The 20,885-nt window shown below is 43.5% G+C and overlaps 1 protein-coding gene across 2 annotated transcripts in view; it reads left to right on the top strand.

Annotated features, from left to right (window-relative positions):
* Window positions 1-460: 460 nt before the first annotated feature.
* Window positions 461-20,885, top strand: part of CNKSR3 (CNKSR family member 3) — an 85,126-nt gene continuing 64,701 nt past the window's right edge. For both annotated transcript variants that reach the window (XM_084827866.1, XM_084827865.1), the window contains exon 1: window positions 461-693. Coding sequence is in view for 1 of the 2 variants with exons in the window: in XM_084827865.1 (XP_084683991.1) it covers window positions 642-693 (52 nt within the window). In the remaining variant the exon portion in view is untranslated. The remainder of the gene's footprint in view (window positions 694-20,885) is intronic.

Genomic DNA, 20,885 nt, shown 5'->3' with positions numbered 1-20,885 from the left:
CGGGGGCGCTCGCTCGGCAGCCGCTCCCAGCAGCCCCACCGCGACCACCGCCGACCCGGCCCGCCCGAAAGGCGCGGCACGGAGCCTGCGTGGGCGAGGCCGGGCCGTCCTGGGCCGGGCGCTGCGCCTCTCGGGAGTTTCGCTCCAGCCCCCACGCGGAGCGGCTCCCGCTGGGAAGCGCTGCGGGGGAAACGAGCTCCGGCTATTGGGCGGTATAGAAACGAAATGAATAATTAAGACATAAACAAAATAAAGCAAGCAGCCCGCGCCCAACAAAACTCCCCCGGTGGCCCGCGCCGAGGCCCCGGCACGTCTCTCTCCCCTGCAGGGGGCACAGCGGCAGCGGCAGCCAGAGGGAGAGGGGCCCGGGCGGGTCGCCCAGCGGGAGCTGCGAGCACGTGGAGGCGGGGCCGGGGCGAGCGGGAGAGGCTGGTCCAGGCCCGAGGGGCGGGGCGGGGCTGCCTGGGAGGGCGGGAGCCTCGGCGGCTGCCTGCTCTGATGGGAGCCCGAAAGGGGGGAATCCGCGGCCGGGGGCAGGGCGAGCGGTAGCGGGGCTCTTTCCCAGTCTGGATTCGGGATCTCCGGGGAGGGGGAAGGCAGGGCTCTTCTCCCAGGGGCTTCCGAGCTCCGGATCGAGGGCCATGGAGCCGGTCACCAAGTGGAGCCCTAAGCAAGTAGTGGAGTGGACCAAGGGTAAGAAATGGGACTCCGGCTGCTGCTGCTGCTCTTTGCTCTTCGAGCCTGGATCTGGGAGAGACTTCTCTGTTTCCTGCGCAGTGTCCGCTTGTGACGGCTTCTAGCCCTCTCTTTCCTTCTCCCAAACTTTCCTCGTTGACTTGGGTGTGCGGGAGGGAGTTAGTTCGTCTCTGTTCTTCAACCCCCCCCCCCCCCGATTGCCCGTTCTCCCGCCTTCGGTTCCTGCCCACTCCTGTAGCATGTTCGGTTGCCTCATCGGGAGGGATCATACCTGCAGTTAGCCATCGCTTTTAATCCGAAAAGTGCTTTGAAAGATCTGGTTCCCTATCAGCAACGCGCGCGCGCGCGCACGTCTTTTTCTAGAAAATCCAGTCACTCGTGTGTAAACAAACGAACAAGCCAGGAGCGACTCTGAGCATCTTACTGCAGCTTGGCGTGAAATCCTGGGCTGTTGGTGTTCATGGTGTTGGTACTTTCCTCCTCTAGAACTTGTGCAGGGTGTTGCGTTCACATAAACAAAAGCGAACTTCACTAAGGTCGCAATCCTTTGCATGTTTAGATGGGGAAAAAAGTCCTACAACTCCCAGCATTCCCCAGCCAGCATGGGGAATGCTGGGAGTTGTAGGACTTTTTTCCCCATCTAAACATGCAAAGGTTTGCCCCCTAAGTATTCTTGGGGTAAGGTTTATTGAAGAGCCAATTATTATTATTATTATTATATTTATATCTCTCCTTTTCCCCAATACTGGGACTCAAGGCAGCTTTACAACGTTAAAAGTTATACAGTTAAAACCTATAAATAGAAATATAAATATAAATACAAGTGTACAAAAGTTAAAAGTATGTCCTTTGCAGTTCAGGAGGGAGCAAGGAGGCATCTAGCCGTATCATCTTGCTCTTTCAAGACACCCTTTACCATGGTTACTACCTAAATTCATCAGTCTTGTTTTACCTCCCTTTACTGATTGAACTGAAGCGGAGTTAAAGGGCACCAAGGTCTTCAGCTCAGAGTAATGTGTGTAGCTCTAGCCTAAAAATGTCCGAGACTCCATAGATTTCCTTTTGAACAGATGTTCTGTTAGCAGTAAATGATTATCGCTTAGCATTAAGACTGTTTTAGACTCTTTGCACACACTTGCGTGGGAGAAGGTCAGTCTGGACTCGGCGAAGACCCTTGTGAACAAACATCTTGTCCTATATAGCACTTCCACTTTAGATTCCGCTTATTTTCTCACAAGACACAAGGGAGCACATCTTAAGGCTGCATTATATAGCTGGCAGTTTCTCTATGCCCAAACATTCCTAACAGATGATCCTTTTGAATAATGTGCAGTCTGTGATCTGCTGTTTTAGATGATAGTATGCTACGAGTTGAGGGCAGGAGGAAGCCAAATGTATCATACCAAAAGTGCTTTTTAGGACTCTTGCTTCCTCAAAATAGTTTTCCTTGGCCAACTTGGCTTCTCTGGGGTTTTGATTCAGTGTCTATAAATTAGTTGGTGTGGAGGTATGTGGAGTTGGTCATTCAAAATCGATAAAATAGATGACCCCCAGCTTCTTCTTTTTTTTAGAACTCTGCAATACTTTAAAAATTGCAAATCAGGTACTCCAGCACACTGGAATTTGCATTCTGTATCCGCAGACAGTATAAAAGTGTGGATTTTAAAAGTGTGGTAACTGCAAATATGTACCCTAAAAGTTACCCCTGACTGATTATTCTGAGCTAACATGGCATTGTAGGGTGGTGTTTTTTTTTATTATTATTATTATCACTTCACTCTAACTTGAGTGATTTGAAGACTGCATACGAACAAACTTAGGGGTGTATGTGCTAGTTGAAGAGGCCATTCACGGCTGTTCTTTCTGTCAATTTCGTATGGTTTTACTATCCTGCTTTGGCTCAAGCATGTGAAAATCAGTGTAGTTGAAACATCTTTCAGGGAAGGATGTTTTTGACCAGGTTAGCTTGTTATCTCATATGTGTGTTGAACTGAACTTTATCCCGTTTTGTCCCTCTTGCTAGTAGACATGTTTCCTTTTTTTGCATAACCTAGTAAAGAAGGGTAACTCATGAGCTCCTAAATAAGCTGCTTCAGTTTAAGTTGTCTTTCAAAGCAATGAATAATACATGTAATTTGGCCCAGTTATTTCCCTGTGAATGGATAATGATGTTGCTGAAAAGTTTTCAAAATTCATTTTGTAAGCAAATATTTGGAATCTGTTCTAGATGAGTGAACTAAGGAGGTATGGCAGATGGTGATGATGTAGTGATAACAGTCTTGCACTTAAATTGGTACTTTATCCAGGAAAATGTTTTAGCTCATTTTGAGGCTCCATCAGTTGGCTCAGACGGGGAAGGTCTCCTTAGAGTGGCCTTGCGCTGCACATGCCTGTCTTTTTAAAAAAAACCTCTTCTAAGCAAAACAAACGAGAGGTTCCTAATTGTGGGATCTTTCATTAGGGGAAGGGGCAGCAAGATGGCATTCCTGAGATACTGCATAGCCTGATGGTAACTTGTGCACCAGCCACCTATACAGTTAACAGGCTTCATGGGTTTCTGTCTGACTGCACAGAACCAGGGATAATAAAATCCTAGTTACGCCAGGTGTTTGCTAGGGCCCGCAGTGTAGCAAGCATGTGGTGTGTGCCCAAGTTGACCACTTTTGTCCACTGCAGAAAAGTCAAGAGAGAAAGGTAGGTTAAAAATGGGCAAGAACCTCAAAATCAATTAGCACTGCTATAGGATAGTGTGTGTGCACATGTGAACTTGCTAAATGAATGCGCTTAAGTGAGATAATTCATACTTTATTTTAAAACTACCATTAGGTTTGTTTATAATAACTGATTCCCTCCATTCAGGCAATTTCTCATTGACTGGAAGAGTGCTTTACTTGCAGGATCAGCTGCTTTTGCATTTTCAGTATCCTGATAGTAATTGAATGGTATGCCGTTAGTCCGCACTTGGCAATTTGAAGTAGCGGCATTCTTATTCATGTCATACGCCGCATGGAAGTGTTGGTCAGGTTTGATATTGCCATAGGGAGTACTGCTGTTTCGAAGACTGAGTCATGGCTGTAAAGTTTTCTAGCCCATTGCAAGTCGGAATCCAGAGTTCTGGAACTCGGCCAAAGATGCATGTAAGCTTGCTGTAAGTATAAATTATTCATATGTTACTGATCCAGTCAGACTGTGATCTGTTATACAAGAACTGCATTCAAGTAGTGGCTGAAGAAGTGACTTAGTTAACAGTGCTGCCCAAGCTAGAGAAGATATATGCTGTCCTGGATACAAAATAGTCCAGTAGTAGAATGGACTCATGAAATACTGCCTGAAAGCTAGCATATTCTAGCCTGGAAGTTCCTAGTTCAAATGTCACCATTGCTAGTTCAAATGTCACATTTTAGGTGGCCTTGGGCTATTCTTTCAGCCTCAGTGCCTCTATCAGCTCTCCTTTCCGCAGTTTGGGAATAGTACCAATCTACCTTACATTTCTGTGAGTAATCCTGACAACATTATGCTGGTGAAGTGCCCATCATCTGAGGCCTTGCTTTGAGTGCCACTACCAAATGAGGTTAGGTTGGTGGGAACACAGCACAGGGCCTTTTCTGTGGTGGCATCCCATCTGGAACTCCCTTCCCAGGGGGATTAGATTGGCTCCTTCCCTGCTTGCCTTTCTAGGAGCAGTGAAGATGTTTTTATTTGGCTTCGCTTTCCCTGACTGATTACTGCTTTTGTTCCTAATTGTGCTGCTCTGCTTTTAAGCTTTTAAGTTGGGTGGGTTGAAGTGATTTGAATTGTACACTGCCTTGAGAATCTTTGACTAAAAGGTAGTATAGAAATACTTCAATTAACTTTCCTTCTGTAAATGTGAAATTAACATACCTCAAGATCTAAGGCTATGTTTTTGACTAATCATGAGTTCAGTGCTGGAGCTTCGTATTTATTAAAGACTCCCAGCAGCTGTGAGAAACTCTTATTTCCAGGCTACAAGGATCCGGATCTTCTAGTTTCATCTCTATATTTCTCCAGTTTCACCTCTACATTTCTACATTTCTCTTGCAAAACATTTACCGAATATGTAAAGGCCTCTCATGGCATTCTGCATATCTCCTGAGGCTTTGAACATCTCCCTAGGCACTACCATCCTGCCCCAAAGTTGTTCTTGAAGATGAAGGGACCCTCTAGAGCACACTCACAACCCTTGACCATTGCCATGCTGGCAGGTGCTGATGGGAGTTGTAGTCCAACACATCTGGCTCCCTACCCTAGTGTGAAATTTGATGCAACACAAAGGATTGCAGTCAGAATGGAGCAACCTGTGTGTGTGTGTCTGAAAGTGCTTTTGGCTGACAGAAGGGTCTCTGGACCCAGCCTTGTGTAATTCTGCACATACATCCATGAAAAATGCATTGGATTGCAGCCAAAATGTGACTAAGCGTTCCCTCATGTAAATCTACTGTAGATGTAAGCCTTGTTAGTTGAAATCATCTGAGGGTTTTCATGTATATGTGTGGCTTTGGCAAATGGACTATTTCCTTTGTAGATTCTCGAGTCTTTTATACTAATTTCACTCTTTATCACGTGTTCAGAAGTTTACTTCTTCTCCTAATTGAAGTACACCCACCCTAATCGTTTAGAAGTAGTCACATTATTATAATGTTTGCTCAGGTAGACTTGGTTTGTTTTCTTCTGCTGTTTATTCCAGCTGAGCCTCTCCTAATTAATCCAGGCTTGGGCCTAGCCATGGTTGGCAGTGTTCACTTTCTGTTGGATGTGTGTGCTTTGAACAGGAGGGATTTATATCTGGTAGAATATGTTTTTTTCATGCTCTCAGTGTGAATTGACCTCTTAGCTGAACATCAGAAGGTTTCCTAATACGACACTGTGTCTGATGAGTTTGTAATAAGGCAATGGGCTGGAAAAAAGTGAACTCTTAATGGGCACATCTTAATCTCTTTCATTGCTTTTGGACATCACAAGTGTCATTTAAAAGCATGTAAGTAGCTAGATAATCGCATTGTATTAAGTTTCATTTTTAATCCATAGCCAAGAAAAATTGTCTTTTTTGGCAGTGCTCTCTTCGGCTGTTCTTTCCAACCAATTTTTAACATTCTAATCATGTTATATCTGCACTCTTGGGGGACCGAAAGAAAGGATATATATATTTCAAAAATAGCTTTACAAAGACTAGCATTGTAGGCATTATTGCTCCTAATGTCCATAGGAGCTGGACTTTATATGATTGGCAATAACTTGAAAAGTATTAAGAGCTGAAGAGAAACCACTTTGGGGATGGAGAGGAACTGTGTATTTTACCTCCTTTATAGATAACTGAAGTATCTTCTGTTGAAGAAAGTATAAATGGCTGCAAGGACACTACCATTCCTTATTAGAGTTCTCAAACATCTTTGTAATAACGTTTCTTGAGTTAAGAAGGTTGCTTGTCATGCCACTAAGACAGGGATAGGAAACCTGGGACCCCCCACGCTGCCCTCTGCGGTTTTAGACTACAAGTCCCATTAGCCCCAGCCACCATGGCCAATGGTCAGGGATTATGGGAGTTGTAGTCCAAAACATCTGGAGGGCAACAGGTTGCCTACTCCTGCTCTAAGAATAGCAAAAACCAAACACAAATCAAAAGCAAGTGGCAGATAGTGGCAGATGGTCTCGCTCCAAGGCCACATGCAGTCAGATTTGAAAGAGAAAGGCCTTTTAGGCCCCCAGTGACACCCAGCAATCCTAAATCAGCCTTTCCCAACCTGGTGCTCCCTAGAGGTGTTGGACTACAACTGCTGTTCATCCAAAGCTACAACTGGCCATGCTGGCTGGGGATGTCTATGATAATTCAGAGGTTTGTGCATTGGCTCTCAGAACCATTGATAAATTAAGGAGGACCCATATCCATCTGTATTACCCTAAAGCAGAGAAAGGAGGAGGCAGTTAGACTGCACACTGGCAGGAATGCAGGGGGCATTGTAGTTTATGAACATCTTCAGAGAAGCTCATTTCACACTCAGGATTCTCTTGGGAATTGTGGTATGCAGATGCTGTTACATTAATATTGCACAAGATCAAAATGCTTGAGGAATGTAGAGACTGGAGGAAATGGTTGGGAGGGACTATATCCATCTTCTTACTGTTTTGTGGAAAAACTAAAGGAGATCCTGCTAAAGTTCATCTGCTTTTAACTTTTTTTTAAAGTTGTTCCAAAATACACTGCCCTTTGAAACCTGTTCTTTTCAAAAGTATTCAAACAAGCGTACCCTCTAGCTGAATCATTAATTTGAAAAAGATACGGTTTACTGTCTAAGCAAACATATCTCCTCTTGGAAATTTTAATTATTGCATAGGTTTATATTGGCTTTTTCCCTGAGATTTTGCTCTGGAAAAATATCCAATGGGTCATCTTAAAAGTAAGCCTGAATGTTTATAGACTATAAATTGCATTTATTGTGCATTCACTATCTACTCTCAAGGTGAATACTGAAGATCACACCCTAGCATAATTATGCTCTAATAAACTATCACAATCGGGTTCCCTACTTACAGTTGTTAATCTGCAGCATGTGTTGCTCGAGTGTCAGCGTTTTTAAAATGTTCGCAAACCCAGCTCTCTGATCTGCATCCTATGGACCTGGCTGTTTTTCTGGGTGAAGACATTAATCTGTGTGCTTTCTTCACATTAAAAACAACAACAATAACAATTGGCTGGCTGGCGTCTTAAGTCCATGGGAATGAATGAGACCTGATTATTGGCAGAAGAAATTTTTGCACATGAACTAAATGTCCATTTAGGGGTGGTCTCTTGAAACACATTTGGTGCAATTATAAGGTCCTGCATACAACCCCTGTATTCCTAAATGCTGATGTACCCAGTAGGTTAGATAAAATCAATTTTTGTTATATTTTTATTTAAATCAGGCTTTAAAAAAGTGAACACGTTTTTATGATTTTTATATTCCAGTTATATTAAACGTTTCTCAAAATATGGTTTAAAATAAAATTGAAATTCAATACAAGCAAACATGTTAAGATCCGCACACTAATGATCTCCTAAAACTGAATCCAGGGCTCTCTTTTTAATTAAAAGCTGCTATTTTTTGACAAAAGAATGAACTGGCAGAAATATATCTGACTTTTGTGATCAAGCATTATATAATTATATATGACACACTAGGCATATATTTCTTTGGACTGACAACCAAAGTACGTGGACATTTCCTTTCTATCTCATAGGCCATGTTCAGACAACCACATAGCCGGGAAACTGTGGTTCCCAGGTTTGGAACAAGCTAGGATATTAAACCAACTTTAAACTGTAGTTTAATATCCTGGGTTGTTCTGAAGTTCGGAACCATAGTTTCCTAGTTCAGACAAGACATAAAGCCATGGTTAATTAGACACTTTCTGGTTTGCTTGCACCATAAAGGGGCTGTGTGCACAGGCAAAAGGTTCATTCATATCTTGACTTATTAAGCTGAGGAATGGTCATCTGAAGTGGCTTATACAGAAAACACCGTTTGGACCTGTAACTACTAGCCCTCGCTTCTGAAAAGTTCTGGATACTTGCAATGCAACCCTATGCATGTTTACTTGGAAGTAAGTCCCATTGCATTCAGTGGGGATTACTTTCAGGTAAGTGTACATTGGTTTACAACTCTAGTCTTCAAGTAAGTGATCTTGCTTAGTATTCTTTCCAAAGTATGGTAACAAACAGAAATCCTTGGTTTCATAACTGCTCACCTGTTCCTAAATAGGTATCCCTGTGTTGCAAAAGGCACGCATTCCGCATGAGCAGAGGCTTTGGATTATAGCAGATTATAGCAGGGACCAGAAGTTTTGGATTATAGCAGCGCATTAGCATGCAAGTTTGAATAAGAAAGATGGAAATTTGATTTAAATCAGTGATGTGAATTGGCCTTTTCCCCTTGGATTTTAATCAGTCCACACTAGTATGCATTTACATTTAAAGTTCTTAAACTGTTTTATAAAATAAGTAGCTGATAGACCCGGCAATGCCCGGGATGTAAAATTGTCATAGGCACTATTTATTAGAAAAACATTAAGGTAGGTTTACACTTCTCGGAAAGGCTCCATAAGAAAGGTGAAAAGGAAAATTGAGGAGATTTTTGGTTTCTACATTATTTTTTAAAAATTCTTATAAAGAGGACACAACATAATTTTTGCTTATTGTTACAAACTAATTCTGGAAGGTATAACTGTGTGTGGGAAGAACACGGAGATTCCCGAGCAGCATGATGGGCGACATGATGGTGACGGCGCCAACAACTATGGACCTAAGTTAAATATTAGGAAAGTAGAAGTTCATTGTAATGCTTGTTTATAAACAACATTTGTTGTTTTTCCAGTTGGAGCAAAGATATACAACTGATTCAGGGAACCCACTCTAGAACACGCAAGATATAACTGCCCATGGGAGAAACATAGAGAGTAAAGCCCGAAGTCTCCACTCCATTGTGTCATCCCAGCCCCTCAGACAGGCGAGCACACACCGCACCACATTTCACATTAGTGTTAATCACCACTACTAACAGATACATCTGGCATTGAAAGGGGTAAAGATATTTAACACTAGCTTGCTTGCTCACTGGATATTGCAGGAACAAGGGAGAGAAACTAAATGCTCTGCGCAGTCAGAAAAGAAACCATGAGTAAAGGGGAGGGAACAAACGGCAGCCAGCCAATCCAAGGTGAAGGAAGTCAGAGTGAATGGGAGAGAGACCAATAGAGTGAAAGATGGCCAATAGGATGACTCATAGCTGAAATCAGAAACCTGGCCTGTACCATGATTGAGGGGGTGTACTTGTAACTGAGGGAAAGTATAAATGAAGTAATAATGTAACCCAGCGACTCCTGTCATACACTCTGGCAAGTGAGAATGTGAAGTAAAAGGGGCAGGAACTGTAGGGCCCAAATGGCAGGCTCAGTGGGCCCCTACAGTGTGATTACACCCAGGGCAGCTCCCCCTTATTCCCCGCATTACAGACGGCCCTGCAGCCAGCCACAAACACACAAACCCACACACAATTTTTGACTTTTATATATATAGAAGATATGGCAGTACTTCAGCATTATGTTTGTCACAACACAGCATGAATGCAACTGGTAAAATCCTTCTTACCAATACGAGACACAATGGGATTAAAACCAACAACCCATGGCTGAATTAGGAAAGAAACAACCAGTTGCTCTGTTAGACTCCTCTTCTAAATTTGTGCCCTAAGTCTTCTTCCAATGAGCAGAGGTTTTCAATCTAGTATGCAGGCCAGGCCTAGAGCAGTTTAGCTTCCACGATGGAACAATGTGGGCTCATGTAAGAGACTAGGAGCTTCTGCAGTGGCTTCTTCCCATAACTCTCTGGTAACTTCAGAAAGCCCAAGCCACATGGGAGGAGCCCAAGTTGCCAGCATTCTGGTGTTGCCCCCAGTCAGTGTTGGCCAAAGGGACGGGTTTTGGATGACATGTGCTCAGTGGGCCCCTCCTCTTTGCCCTTATCACGATAACCCATTTGTCCTCCCTCTGGGACCATTCTACACTACTGCCCAGAAAGAGCAGGCAAGGCACAGAGAGACTGTTAATTCTTCTCCTTGCTCTGCTTGCTGCAGGCACATTTGGGAGAGCAGTGAACAGGCCACAACAGCAAGGAGGAAGAGAAGAAGTACAGCCGGTGTGTTCTGGGCGTCAGCAATGCTGGGGCGTTGGCTTCACCTTGTCAATGATGCTGACCGATGATGCTTGCTTTGGCTGCAGTTCCTGAGAGATGCAGCAGTGATCTGGGGATGAGCCATAGAATGGGTTCCTTCTCCAATATGACACAGGCCTTCTGAAGTTGCCTACATAGCATGGGGAACTATCATAGTGCAGCCTCTTCCATAATGTGAAGGCAATATGAGATGGGGTCCACAGAGTGCCTCAAGCCATTCTCATGGTTTAAAGCAAAGATGGTGAACCTTTTTTTGGCCCTGAGGCTGAATTCCAATTTGGGAAGGGTTTCCACATTCCTGCAGTGGGTGGGTCTAAGGGCGTGGGGCAACGTCAAGGACAGTTCTGATTCTTCTCAGTTTGGGAATTTTCCCAACAAGCATACAAACATGGCTCAATTCTATGCACGTCAAATCAGGAATTCGCCCTGGTACAACAGCTTTCATGCCTTCAACGGAACAGCTCAGTTCTATTCAGGGTATTTAAAGTCTAGCAGCCTTTAAATAGCCTCTTATCTCTGATCAGAGATTAGAGATTACAGCAGAAGAAGCTGGCAGGCCAGATGGAGAACCCCCGGGGCCACTTCTGGCCTGTGGGCTGGTGGTTTCCCATCTTTGGTGTAAAGTTTGGAAAGAGATGTCCTACGCTTAGCTCAGGTTTGGCATTCACTGAATGAGCACAAGTTCGATCTCTCTTTTCCCTGACAGGAAGCAAAACAGAGCTGCGCCCAAAGTACATTCAACATATGTCGAGCAGATTTGGCCAAACACATGCTGAAGAGAGGCAGATTCTTCCTTGATTTTTCTCTGTCTTGATTAACTTTTGCAGATGTGATGTGAGAACACTGTTGAAAGGCTATCAGAAGCCAAGATAAGCACTACATGCTGTACTGGTATACGATTTTAGTGAGTTTGTGTTGTCTCAGTGATGCCTCTCAGGTCACAACTTGGATGCAAGGTATTCCGTTATCTTCTGCCTTCCATATGCTACTATGTCTGCATGTACGCAGGTATGAACTTTGCATTTATAACCCCTCCAAGAAATTCAGGTGACATGTGAGGTACTGCTCTCCCTTACCCATTTTTATTTGCACAACAACCCTGCAGAGGAGGTCAGATGGAGAGATAGTGACCAGTGAGTTTTAGAGTTGATTTGAAGTCAAGTCTCCCCAGTCTGGCACTTTAACCTCACTTTCGCTGTTAAAAGAACCGGTGTACTACAGTGGCTCCTAAAACTTGTTTCCCAAGGAAAAAAATCCTTGTTTTTTTTAAACTGACTGTTTTTCGCAGTAACCGTCAAAGGCCTTTCTTGTTATGGCCAGTTATCATTAAGTGCCTCCCATGAAACAACTGCATCACAGCTGTTTACGTTGTAGAGCTGCAAAACATATATGGGGTACAGAAATAGGGAGATGTGCCGCGTGGGACACTGGATCGTCTTCAAGCTTGCGCTGTTCTTAATGGTCCCTTGAGAGCACTTAATTTGTGTTGCTAGGTACTAAGTCACCCAAGTTCAATTGCATGGGTGTCCTTACATTCCTACTTCCCAAGTGCTTTGTTTCTGTCCTTAAGACTGAAAGTGAGGCCTGTTTAATTCTGCTGCAGAAGAATTTCCTTTGTTTCCTAGAGGTTAAAAATATATTGAAAGAGATTTTGCATAATAGGCCAGGAAATGCCTTTTGAAGGGTTACTCTTTCCAGCGATCTGTTGCAATTCTCAATAGGGCCAACCAGTGAACACCAGGATATCAGACTGATAGTTTTAACAATTAAAATAAAACAGTGTTGAACAAAAGTTGCACGTTCAGTTTATATGAGCTTCAATTTCAGTAGATGCTATCGATTATTGAGAGGAAGTAGTTCAGTCATAGAAGAGGAATGGCTGTTCATATGTAACCATTAGACCAGCCTTCCCCAACCTGATGCCCTCCAACTGTGTGGGACTACAACTCCTATCACCCCCACCCACCATGCCCTGCAGGCTGGGTATGATGGCGTTGTAAGTCCAACACATCAGGAGGGCACAAGGTGGGGAAGGCTGCTTTAGTTCATGTTTAGCTTTTCACTGTAGTTTTCCGAGATTAAAGAGTCCTAGTTTTGTCCCCTATTGTGAAAGTGAACGTAGTCTGTTCTGTTTGTTGGTTAGTCCCTTCAGACACTTAGTTTTACTTCCATCCAGTTGTGCTAAATTGTAATATTTGTTTGTTGGAGGCAGAAGGAGAATTGTACAAAGGAATAAGTAGGGTGGTTTTCAAATAATTACACATGGTCTGATCTGAGAGAGTGTACACCCATGTGTGATTTAAAATCACACATATTTTACCAGCTTTGGGAAAAGCCAGGATCTTTAATCAAGGTCTGAAGTGAGTTTAGTTGGTTCTGAAGCTAGTAACCGTATTTCCCTGGTTTGGATGAAATGGGAAACTCTAGTTCATTAGAGACTTCCTGGATTGATTGCTACATGCTGCAAAGAGTATCTCAGCTTAAGAAGTCGGGATATGGTCATCTGAATGCGGCCAGTCTGTTTACATATTAAATTATGGTTTGAAGTTAAATTAAGATCCTAGCTGGTTCTGAAGCTGGTAACCAAATTTTCCTGGTTTGGATGAAACTGGAAACAATAGTTCAGTGGACTTCCTGGCTTGATTGCTACATGTCGCAAAGCATATTTCAGCTTAACAAGTTGGGATACGATCATTCAAATGTGGCCAGTCTGTTTATATTGGGGATGTCCTCAAGCCTTATTCACGCATTCGAAAGCAGTGGCAGTGGTCTCCAAGAGAGAGCTCATCTGCAACAACTGTTTGGATATAGCATTTTTCCTGCTATGCCCAGTTTTTCCTAGCGCCTCCCCCCTCCACCTCATGTAGTCAAACCAGAGGAATGTACCTGTACAGAGGGTGTGGCAAGAGCCCTCTGTCTCCCACATTGCAGTAACTGATTGGCTGTGGTTTTAGAACAGGTTGTACTGTGGGACTTGGAACAGATTTTAATTGACTTACAAAAAAACTCTCCCCCTCTGCTTTGCAATTCTTTGTAAACGGGTTTACATCCCCTAAAACCCTCTTCATGTTGATCACACTCCAGGAAAACAAGTAAACAGATGGCCCAAGAAACATTATTGCCTGAGGCAGAAAATATTAAGATTGCATCTCTATCTTGATAAAATATTTGTTGTTCAGTCGTTAAGTTGTGTCCGACTCTTCGTGACCCCATGGACCATAGCATGCCAGGCCTTCCTTTCCTCCGCTCTCTCCCGGAGCAATGCACCAAAAAACTGACAATTTGCTGCATTTCAATGATATGTCTAAAATCTGCCACCTGGGATGACCTGCCTCATTTTACCCAGGGCCAGCTCTGCGAGCAGTTGTTATTATCTTTGCTTCCATCAAAACTTTCAGGCCTCTCCTTCTCAAACAGCACATGGCAAAGTGTCTTTGAAACTTGGGGGTTTGAAAAGCCATTTGTTATACAGCATTGAGATCTGCTCTTTTTCCCTTTTTCCTCCCTTTTTTTTAAAAAAAAGATGACATTAATATTGATGGCCCCTTAGGAACACCTATAATAGCTCTGTGGATGTTTTGGCCATCAGGGCTGGCCCAAAACGTTTTGCTCCCTGAGAAGATGGTGCCCTTCCCATTCCATGTAAAAAAAGCTGACTGGATGGGCAGTTGAATCTGTCTTCAACACTGCTGATGGGACAGCATCCTATGCTGCACCTGAAGGCAGCAGGCTAACTTAGAGGGTGCAGAGCAGGTTGCATGGGACACAGGTCTGTCCTCCAGTCCCTTGCTGCCACCTCCCAGCTTCTGCCTTCTGAATTGGCTGCTTCACTCTGCCCAATAGTAGGGCTGGCCCTGCTAGCCATTTTTTCTAGAATGAAGTATATTATCCTGCATCATGGGCCCTGCCATGTGGACGTGTACATTCTGGTCATCTTGTTTACATGTTGGTATGTTTGCTTCGTTGCTGGTGCTGCTCAGAAAGAATGGATACCAATCTCTTCTGTATTGCTTTGGGCTCTCTGAAATTATGGTGGCCAGGCTGACTGAACAGTCTGTTCCTTATTGGCTCTCAAGTGGGGGAGTCCATGGGAAAGGAGATGGGCGGGTACAGCACTGCCCACCATTAGACCTAACTCTTTTAGTATAACTTGTTCCAGATTAAATATTACAATTACAGCATTAATAGCAGGCTAGGCATTGACAGTTCTGGTTCCTGCTTCTACTGTAGTGGAAAACTGGCCGTCCCGTACGTATGTATTTAGCACATTTATACCCCATTTTTCTTCTGAAAATCTCAGAGTGGCTTATATATGGTTCTCAGGCAGCTCCCATCCAGATAGCTTAGGCTGAGGACTAAACCTGCTTAGCTGCAGCTGTAGAACCCAGACCATTTTTGGTCATCTCTCACCTGCAACATGGGCTGGGCACTTCAAATCACTCCTGGAGCTCAGGGATCTTGCTGTGGGTTTGAGCTGCACACTTCAGTTGCCATAGGACAGCGGAAGGCATGAAAGAAGAGGCCAGAGTTGCTCAGTCTACTTTTTAAATCTGCTTCCAGTTAGCGAATGAATTGGCTTTAGGTAGGACTGCTGTGTTAATACTTCCAAGGACAGATCACTTTACATGTATTTTATGGGCTGTATGTAGTTAATGTACAGACAGCTGCATTATGTATGTGATAACTACCTCTGTAGCTGCTGCCAAATAAATGCTGCTGTGTCAGAGCCTGGCTATAGTACCAGTCGTTCTTCTCGCTGCCCCTGCCCCCCAATTGCTCTGGACTGTGTTCTGTTACTAGATTTGCTGTTGGCTGCTTTATTTATTTATTTTATTTATTTCATTTCTATACCGCCCAATAGCCGAAGCTCTCTGGGCGGTTCACAAAAATTAAAACCAAACAACACACAATAAAACAATTTAAAATATATAGAACATTAAAACCACAATATAACAATACAACCACAATAAAACCTAGCAGCACTACAGGAGTTTAAAATACAGATTTAAAACAGCAAAGATAAAAATTTAGAAAGCTAAAATGCCTGGGATAAAATGCCTTTATGTTTTCTACTGGCATTCTAAACAATGAATTTTCCCTTTGTACTATTGAAATTGAGTCCCGTCTACTGTCTGCAGCCGACAAATTCATTATTCTGGAATAAGCTCACTTGATGTTCTGCTGAAAGCTGAGAGACCCTTAACAGAGTCATAGAAGTTGGGAAGGGGATAAAATGGCACATATTTTTGCTATCAACCTGCTGTGTAGAATGTTCTTTTTGGGTAGTACTCAACTCAAAATGGCTGGTTCAGCTCTCTCTGCCCCTTTTACCCTGGGCCCCCTGGTATGTGTGTGTGTTTATGTATATGTCTTCCTGTTCCTGTTGAGTAACTCTGTCCATAGATTGTAACTTTATGCCATAACCCTATGAGCTCTTGTGCAAGCAGTTGTTTTTTTTTTTAAGCTGGAAGTCTTTAACTACAGTGCAAGTTCAGAATACGATGTGTAGGGTATTGGTGTCTGGCCAGGCTGCTGCAGTGGGGCAGCAGTGTGGGTCAACATTGCCGCATGGAGAACGACCATCCTTCAGAGATACAGCCAAATGGTGTTGTGCAAAGCAGTTGGTGCATAGTGCAGGCGAAGCTGGGAGTGACTTGTGTGCCATCCTAAAGGCTTCTGAGCCACAAAAGAACCACGGTGTGTGTGCTTGATGGAGGCTACTGAACAGGTGCAGTGCTTGCTGCCCTGTGGCATAGATCTGGCTTAGGATGCTGCTGTGCTTATGCTAGCACATGCCACATTGTGTCCTCTCCTGTGTCATATCCATAGGACCATAGTGACAAGTGTTAATAATGCATGTTTTGAAGTTATAGAGTGTGATTCATCTGCTAGTGCTAACTAAACCATTGTCTGTATTTGCTTTGGGTTCTGTTGTTGGTTTTTTGTATTTATTGATACTAAGGAGCAAGATGCACAAATGCGGAGCACAGATTCCTGGTTTATCAGGCCATCGGTGCAGACTAGAAATTGATGGCAGGCTACTGTTGTCACATTGTGCTGCTTTCCAAGCTAGAGGTTTGTTCCTCTGCAGTTCAGAACACCTGATCCCCAGTAGCAGCACAGTGGGACAAATGCTGGCAACTGACTCCTGCTGGCATAGGTACATACACTTCGGAGGATCATCTGTGTCATGGGCAGTCTTCCAAATTATTGTCCAGTTGCTAGCAATGGCTAGATGGATTTTGTGCTTAATTGGAAGCCTCCTTTCCCCGCACAACTTCCCAACTGCCTAAGGGAGACTTCTAATTAAGCATGGAAACATTCGACCCTGGCTGTCAGTGTATTGATCACAGGCAAAGCAGAGGTTTATCAGCCAGTGAAGTCAACCTCCATTACTCTCTGTGTGTAAGTATGTAGATTCTGAAGCAATAATTGTACCATAATATAAACTTTACTTACCATATTGTTATCCCATGCTTTGTTAGGTTCAATAAGATGAATAGTTTAATAAATTGGTTGACAAGCAGCAATGGATCTTGAGGGGGCATAGAATCCATACAGATTTCAATGCAGTGCCATGATGAAAAGGTAACTGCTATATGTGTGTGCACACATATAGTGTGTTTGCGTCATACATGGGGAGCCATTTATAGACCTTTGGTAACTTCTTTGCCAGAAGAGGGTTGCTCAGAGGAACTAGTTAAGGCATGCCTAAAGAATGTGGATTGGGGGGAAAAAATCTTTTGTCACCCAGTGGCAGTCAATTGGTGAGAGAGAGCAACATATTAAGGGAAAACACCCGTTTTTTTATATGGGGTCAGCTTTATCAGAATTATTTAAAGGAAATGGAATACTTCCTTCGAATAATAAAATTGTTCTTGTCCTGCTCTGTATGACCTGCTACGTTCCCCCCTCACCGAGCAATAATAGAATGTTGGGAAAGGTTTAAGTAACATGTTGGTTGCTGTATAATTCTTATAAAAATACTAAATTGATTTCTTTCCCCTCATCTGGAGCCCTTAGTTCTTGTTGCTGATGCGTTCACAGACTCCTTTACATGAATGAATGAATAAATGAATGAATGCCGGATGCTTGCTAGACAATAAAAGAAAGTTGAAATTCTTCTAATGGTACTTGGCAGCGTAGATTGGAAGGCTTGCTGCTTTGCACATGGATGTCTGCTGTTGTTATTGAGCCTTAACTGAGTTCCTGCAGTGTGCTAGGCTTTTAATACAAACAGAACACAGCAGTGATGCAATTTTTCCTGAGAGGGCTTAACAGTCTATGCTAGATAGACAGAATGGGAACAAGTGACTAGTCAGGGAGTGGGCTTGGGGTGAGTGGAATGCTAACAGAGGCCAAGTAAGGTAAGGCTGGGTTTCTTCATCAAAGACTTCACTGCAAAAGCAGGTTTTGAAGTGAAGGGGTTGAGATAATAGGTTGACAAATAAAAGTCTTTTTCCTTTTCCCCTACCCCATTATGAATAGTTTTTGAGTGAATTGCAGACCACGGAGTTGCATCACTTCTCCAATCCCTGCAGTCCTATGCTTCTATGATACTGTAGGGAATAAAGGCAAAGCTGGGGTAGGTATGGAATGGGATTAGGATAATGGGATGGATGATCAATATCCCCTGTGGAGCACGGAGGGTATGATGTGTTTGTTTGGGCTTAATCAAAGCAAAACAATAAAAAACAAAAGCATGGGGGACTCGTATTGGTACAAAGATATCTAGTCTAGTGCGTCCCATCTTGTATCTTGTGTGTGATAACCATTCCCTCTGTGGTGCAAAATGTAAGATCTTGGCATCACTTTCTTGAGTATGGGATCCGCTCTGCTACTTGGAAATCTAATTCAGATCTCTCAATGAAGACATCACGAATAGGCCTTAAGGAGCGCTTGAAAAACGTTGACGCTTATACATGAAGGTCTGTAATGGAACATAAGATGATCGGCTTCCCTGGATGCCAAAGGCTCTGTATTTTCTTTTGGAAGGAGACCATATAGGTGAGTTCAGTTGTCCCAAGATCAGTTGTCCATGTTTTATTTTGAAGAATGGCTCCTAAGCGTAAGAATGTCCCCTTGACCTAAGCACAATTAACTACTGTAATAAAATGCATTGCTGTTGCTCAGCTGATGTGATAAGAATTCAGGAAAACGGCAGCTGGAAGTCTTCAACGGTGACATATCGCACAGAAATACTGTGAGAAGTCCGTTGTGGCTGAATTCTTGAGCATACTGGATTAGTTTTACTTTCTGAATGTTTGTTTTGTAAATCTAACTTCCCTGCCATACCTACTAAAGGATTGTGATAAGTGAGCCAACTATGACGTGGCAATCTGGTCCCTTCCTGTCCCTCCTGCCACCTGAAGTGGGTGAAATGCATGATGGGTGCAGTGCAGCCTTGGCCATGGGAGTTGTAGTCCAATGCATCAAGAGGGCAGGCTGGGGAAGGCTGGTGTAGCACCTTGCCTCCTCCTCACCCACCCTAAATTCGTCGAAGTTACAGTGCTAGCTTGCTATTTTTTTTAAAAAAAATCCATTTCGAAAGTGATGCAAATCTTGTATTGCTAAGCTGCTTATCAACTTGGTATCTAAGCGGTCACAGTGGGAGCATTGTAGTATGTTAGCTTTATTTGTCTGAAGGTTTTAGCTTCGTAGGAATTGTATTTGCACAAAACACAAGTATAATTGGAGAAGAATTTTAACTCCCTGTAGACAGGTCACATGCCAGGCATGCCAGAGCCTTTTATTCAGCACTTGTTCACAGAAGTATTCACTTCCCAGGTCCTGAACTTTCCTGAGAACCTAATGATTTATATACACTTAACATTAATGGAGCTTGTGCTACTGCAGGAAAGTTACAGTGAGAAATTGAACTGGCCATGTTCTTGAATACAAGGTATAACTCCACCAGCTGGCTATCTGGTTGTAAAGAATAGCATATTTTTAAAATGATTAAAACGGTGGGTCATATTATATACTTATACTAGGCTGGGCAAATTAGATTGTGTTCAGCTTTAAATAAAATGCTAGATGTCTGCTCAAGTAATGTCTAGACCAGCCTTTCCCAACCTGGTGCCCCCCGGTTATTTTGGCTGACAACTCCCAGCATTCCTGATGATTGGCTATGCTAGCTGAGACTGGTGGAAGTTGAAGTCCAAAACATGTGGTGGACACCAGACTGTGGAAGTCTGGTCTAGACTGCCAGGTTGGTCTTTGTGTTTCAGAGATGGGCTCCTAACTTGAGTCAAAATCCTTTCTTCTGGGCAACAAAATAACTTCCTTTCTCATCCCCTACCATGAAGCAGGACAGTGTATTTCAGGTGTTGGGTTGTGGTTACGCTTTTGTTGGGAGTATTCGTGACCCTCTGCCATTCTGGCGCTTGGACACCACTGCAACCTTTGCAGTTGTGTGCCCGTCTCTTCCGTACTCTGGCAGCTGAGTTTCCTCTGAATGTGTTTCAGGCCTTGGTCAAACTCTGAGATTAACTGCAGCTGCGGGATCCGTTCCTGATGCATGCAAAAGAGGATCAGGGAGCCAGAGGCAGGGGACGTGGTCAGACGCAGGCTGGTGGTGAGCTGATGCAGCTCACTGAATGAGATGTGTTGTTCAGACCGAGCACCTGACTTGTACAGCCTGGTGTGTCCCCATTGGCCTGTGAGCTTACAGTGTTCGGCCTGTGGGGGTCAGCTGACTATATTCAGGCTACAGCTGTACCTCGAAAGTGCTCTTAATCCACAGAGTTTAATTGGCCTGGCTTGTTGAAGGACCAGAGCACTGGTGATGCAGAAGTAAGTCGCTGAAGACTGGCAGCAGGAGGCCCTGTTTTAAGACCGCCCTCAGTACCTTACAACGTATGGACCTGGAGTATGTTCCTTTGAGACCTCCCTTCCGCCTGACGTGATCTGGTACTTTTAACGTTCTTCTAAGCAAAGCCATGTGATAGGGCTGCAACATTTAGTTGATTTAACTTCTGTGACATTAATTTTAAAAAGATGTGCCCCTCAATTGATCAAAGAGCAGATGTTAAAAACAAAATAATACCCAACACCACCAGGGGTTATTGGGCAGAATCCCACTGTGTCATTCTGCTAGCGGAAACTAGGTTCTGAACTATGCGCAAGAGGAGAATCCAACTAAAGTTACATTTGTGCAAGAGGTTGCACAACTGGTTGTGCAAGCATTTGTGCAAGCGGTTGCGCAACTGTTCGTTCAACTGTTTGTGCAAAAGAAAGATTTGGTGGAGCTCTGCTAGCATTATTTGCAGAATTACACAGTTGGATGCTGCCCAGTGGTTTTGAATGCAAATATTTTACAGAATGCAGTGGACATGCACCGTATTCAAAGAGGCATTCCTGTTTCTTCCTCACGTGCAGAAAACACTTTTTCTAGGATTGTGTCTGCTGCAACATGTGCTTGCAATATAACAACAAAGAGAATCCCCCTTAGAATTCTCTTATT

This window comes from Heloderma suspectum, chromosome 1 (genome assembly GCF_057233095.1).
Source record: "Heloderma suspectum isolate Gila_16-S chromosome 1, 16-S_ref, whole genome shotgun sequence".
Taxonomy (NCBI): Eukaryota; Metazoa; Chordata; class Lepidosauria; order Squamata; family Helodermatidae; genus Heloderma; species Heloderma suspectum.
Note: the sequence above shows the minus strand (reverse complement) of the source record. Positions and strands in the feature narration are given on the sequence as shown.